This window comes from Hippoglossus stenolepis, unplaced genomic scaffold (assembly GCF_022539355.2).
Source record: "Hippoglossus stenolepis isolate QCI-W04-F060 unplaced genomic scaffold, HSTE1.2 HiC_scaffold_28, whole genome shotgun sequence".
NCBI classification, from domain to species: domain Eukaryota; kingdom Metazoa; phylum Chordata; class Actinopteri; order Pleuronectiformes; family Pleuronectidae; genus Hippoglossus; species Hippoglossus stenolepis.
Window position 1 is genome coordinate 177,669 of NW_025899749.1, and position 4,045 is coordinate 181,713.

The window sequence follows — 4,045 nt, forward strand, 5'->3', positions numbered from 1 at the left end:
AGGTACTTGTACCAGGGCTTACATCAGATCAACTTCAAATTGAGATGAGTGTCATCTCAACAAGATGGAGATACAAACTAACTCAAAGATCGATTTTTCGTCACAGTTTGATTACACGCCATCAAAACACGATGTTCTGTATCTCGGACATACATGGACCATGAATGCTTTGATGCTGAGCCGTCAACCAACAACTCCACTCCTGCATTATCAGCATCAAAGGATTCAACAACAAATTAAAGCCCTCAAATTCTCATTTGAATTTTAAAAAACAACAACAACAAAGACAACCCTTGTGTTGTGAGGTCACAGCAGCAGAGCTTTGATGTAAAGGGCTCAGTTCACCTTTGACAGTTGGAGAGAGACACACAAGCAAGAAGACTCTGGATTACAGATCAATTCTCAGCTTCTCATTATTGAACTGCAAACACTGGACATCATGTCATCGTGGGAAACTCCAGAAGATCCTTCTGCTGCCTCAGGTAAGACTCTGAAAACAGAGTAGCTATGCTAGCAGAAGAAGCTATGCTAGCAGAAGAAGCTATTGTAATGTGCAACCTGTGTGTGTCCTTGGTTAAGAGCTTGTGTGCGGTGTTTCCGATGTGTGCGTGTGAAGAGGAAGATATTAGAGGCTAGTTACTTCTGCTAGCATGGCTACTTCTGCTAGCTTGGCTACTTCTGCTAGCATAGCATAGCAAAGACATGTGACTCCTGTTGTGCGTTTGTTCATATTGTGTTGACTGAATGAATCTCTCACACTGAAAACACCCACATCACATATTCTGTCTCCACCATCTCTCTCCAGTTTCACTGACAGCACCTGATGCTCAGGCCGGCCAGACGCTGGACAGCAGCTCTTCCTCCTATTCGGTCCTGGACTTTCTAGGGGAAGACCAAACAGATCGTGGCTGTGAAAATCCTGAAGGACACGAGGTCGCCCAGGACATTGAGCAGGAGGTATGAGACTGAAGTCTTTGTTTATATTCCTGTGCTCAGGTGTTGTGCTCCATCAGAACATGAAGCTGATCAAACTGTTGATAGTCTTGTCTCATCATGTCTCCTCTTCTCTCTTCAGGTTACCATGCTGAAAGTCATCAGTGACCTGGATGCGGATCTCACCAACATGGTCAAGTTCCATGAAGAATTCCAGCACATGGAACAGACCTGTTTGGTGTTTGAGAGGCTGGACATGAGTCTTTATGACATGCTAGAGCAGCGAGAGTGGGAGCACCATCCTCTACATGAGATCCGCCCAGTTGCCAAGCAGGTATGTAGCAGAGATCAGTGCATCATGAAACCAACACTCTTTTGTTAGAGAGATCCCCAAAACCTAAACTTAACACCCAACAACAACACATGGAAAGAAATTCGAAATGTTGTGTATTCTTTGTGTCCCTGCAGCTCTTGGTGGCCTTGGATGCCCTGAAGGGTCTCGGCGTCTTGCACACTGACATAAAACCAGACAACGTTATGTTCGTTAACATGAAGGATCAGCCACTCAGGGTTAAGTTAATTGATCTTGGCTGCGCCATTATGGCGTCCCAAGTCGAGCTGGGGACGGAGATCCAGCCGTGTGGGTACATGTGAGTTCATCCTGCACAGCATCTGTTTAGCAACATTATTTTCTCTGCCCTGAAATGTTTCAACAGATTTTTCATCTGTGGCTCATGTCTTTCCTTCTCAGGGCTCCAGAGATCTCTCTGGGTCTTCCATTCTCCGAGGCCGTCGATGTGTGGGGGGTCGGGTGCGTACTGGCGTTCCTGTACCTGGCTCAAAACCTGTTCTCCGTTGAATGCAAATATCAAATGGTATTTATCATCTAACAAAATTGATTTTAATTTATTTTTCATATTCATAGAGAATGTAAGCGGATGTGATTGTCATGATGTGTATTCTGTCTGCAGATGAAGAACATGGTGACAATGCTGGGCCAGCCGCAGGACCACCTGCTCCGTGCTGGAAAGTACAGCGAGCAGTTCTTCATCGAAGAGGAGGGTGAAGACAGTCCATCATGGAGACTGATGGTAGAGTAAACATGTTCTTCTATGTTTGAGAATTTTAATGGAGCCTTTTTAAATCATACTGCCCTGTTCTCATCTTTATTTATTTTTGTTCCTTCAGACTGCAGAAGAATACACTGCTGTTAATAATGTGGAAACAGAGGAAGAGGAGGGCTTCATCGAGCTGCCGAACTCCCTCAATGGCCTGATTCATGCGAGTACTCTCTCATGTGTTGTACAAGTAAAGACTGGATCTGTACCAGTTATTTATCTGTCAATCGGGAGCTGGATCATCTGACCTGAAACCTGTTTTCAAATCCAGATCCATCCAAAGTTGGCTGAGATGGAAGACCGCATGGCCTTTGTGTCTCTGTTGGAGGGGCTGCTGCATCTTGACGGGGATGAGAGGATCTCTCCTCGTCAAGCTCTGGAGCTGCCCTTCATTTCCATGAGCCACCTGAGGGAGGACGTCCACAGCAGAGACTAGTAAGTGACCACATGTCCTTTCACACTGGAACTAAACAACACATCAGGTTGGATGGACTGATGGTTTTCATTAATTGACAGTGACTGATTTACTAATTGATTGTCTTCCCTCATCCAGTCTGACCACCTCCCAAGAAGCAATGAGGGTCTGCCCCACTGAGGACAGCGTCCACTGTTCAACCTCAGACAGTGGCTACTCTGGATCCATGGACGAAGTCTCCTGGGATTCTGTGGAGGCTCTAGACTTTACAAGTGCCACCAGTGAACTGTCCTGGTGTTCTGACCTGACTATCAACTCCAGAGATACCTCGGTCTGGTCGTCCATCGGAGATGATGACACCAGGGAGGAAGTCTCCTGCCGTTCTGACAAGGCTGCAGATGTCACCGCTGCAGCCACAGCCTCCTCGGGCGGCAAGAGAACGCTGCTGAGAAGAATTAGAAAATTCTTCTCAAGACTCACAAGCTGCTGCCGTCCAAAACCGGAGGACTGAATTATTTCTTTATTGGTGTTTTTCTATTTTAATATGCATTGTACATGTACATAATACTAGTTTTCAAAATTGTAATGTTTTATTAATACTTTTTTACTACATTTTAATACCTTTTACTACATTTAATGGTTTTAATACTTTTTAATACTGTGTGATATTCTTACTACATTTTAATACATTTAATACTTTTAATGATTCTGAATCCTGTTGATATTTCTTGTTTTATTTAAATACCTTGAATAATTGTTGTCTTTTACAGTGTGTAAATAAAATGTATTGATTGTATTTCAGTCCAGTGTCTCATAATCATACAAAGTCAACTAAAGATTCAGGTCTGAGTGAGCGGACATGTGAAATGCATTTTCAGGTGATTTTTAATGGACGGGATTAAAACTGATACAGAGTCTCAGATCTCAGAATGCATTCAGGCACATTCAGATCTGTATTGTAGCATCGACCACTTGTGATTGGATCACTCAGGATGGATGTTGATACCTGGTCTGAGCTGTGACTTAGTGATGCTCAAACCTTTACCCTTCATTCCACCCACAGTTATTCTCTGGTGTTCTCTCACTCTTAGTCTCCAACAACTTATTGAATCTCAGCAGGTCCTCACACTGCAGCCATGAGGCAGAAGCAGATCCAAACCGTGTTCCCCTGAGTAGGAGGCCTTTCACACTCTCTCACACACACACACACACGTATGAGCATTAACAATGCATTCATTCCTAATCATTTGCCCAATTTCAGCCTTCATTGGTTGTGATAATCACCTCCTCTGAATCAGTTCTCCATCTTGTATAATTTGAACTCATTGTTTCACCAGTTGTTCGCAGTGAGAAATGATTGAGCTTCTGTGTTTAGCTTCTCATTGCAGTGAAATGTAATGTTTTAAAAATTAATGTATCAGACAAGGGAATCATCTTCCTTCCTATTCAGAAGCAGTGTGTATGGCATCAATGGAGACATTCTTACATGAGGTATATGACAGGAAAAGCCATGCATTCCCAGTTAAAAAACAATTCTTCTGCAACTCATTCACCACAGCACTTGTTGATGGTGCCAGCT

The 4,045-nt window shown here is 43.6% G+C and overlaps 1 protein-coding gene across 1 annotated transcript; it reads left to right on the forward strand.

The window, feature by feature from the left end:
* The first annotated feature begins 214 nt into the window (after positions 1-214).
* Positions 215-2,977, forward strand: LOC124851086 (homeodomain-interacting protein kinase 3-like). Its single transcript, XM_035150934.2, has 9 exons — positions 215-482; positions 806-957; positions 1,076-1,267; positions 1,402-1,583; positions 1,685-1,808; positions 1,905-2,024; positions 2,122-2,214; positions 2,323-2,486; positions 2,605-2,977. Exons 1-9 carry the CDS (start codon positions 440-442, stop codon positions 2,975-2,977), a joined length of 1,443 nt encoding a protein of 480 aa, XP_035006825.2. The 5' UTR covers positions 215-439.
* Positions 2,978-4,045: the final 1,068 nt, after the last annotated feature.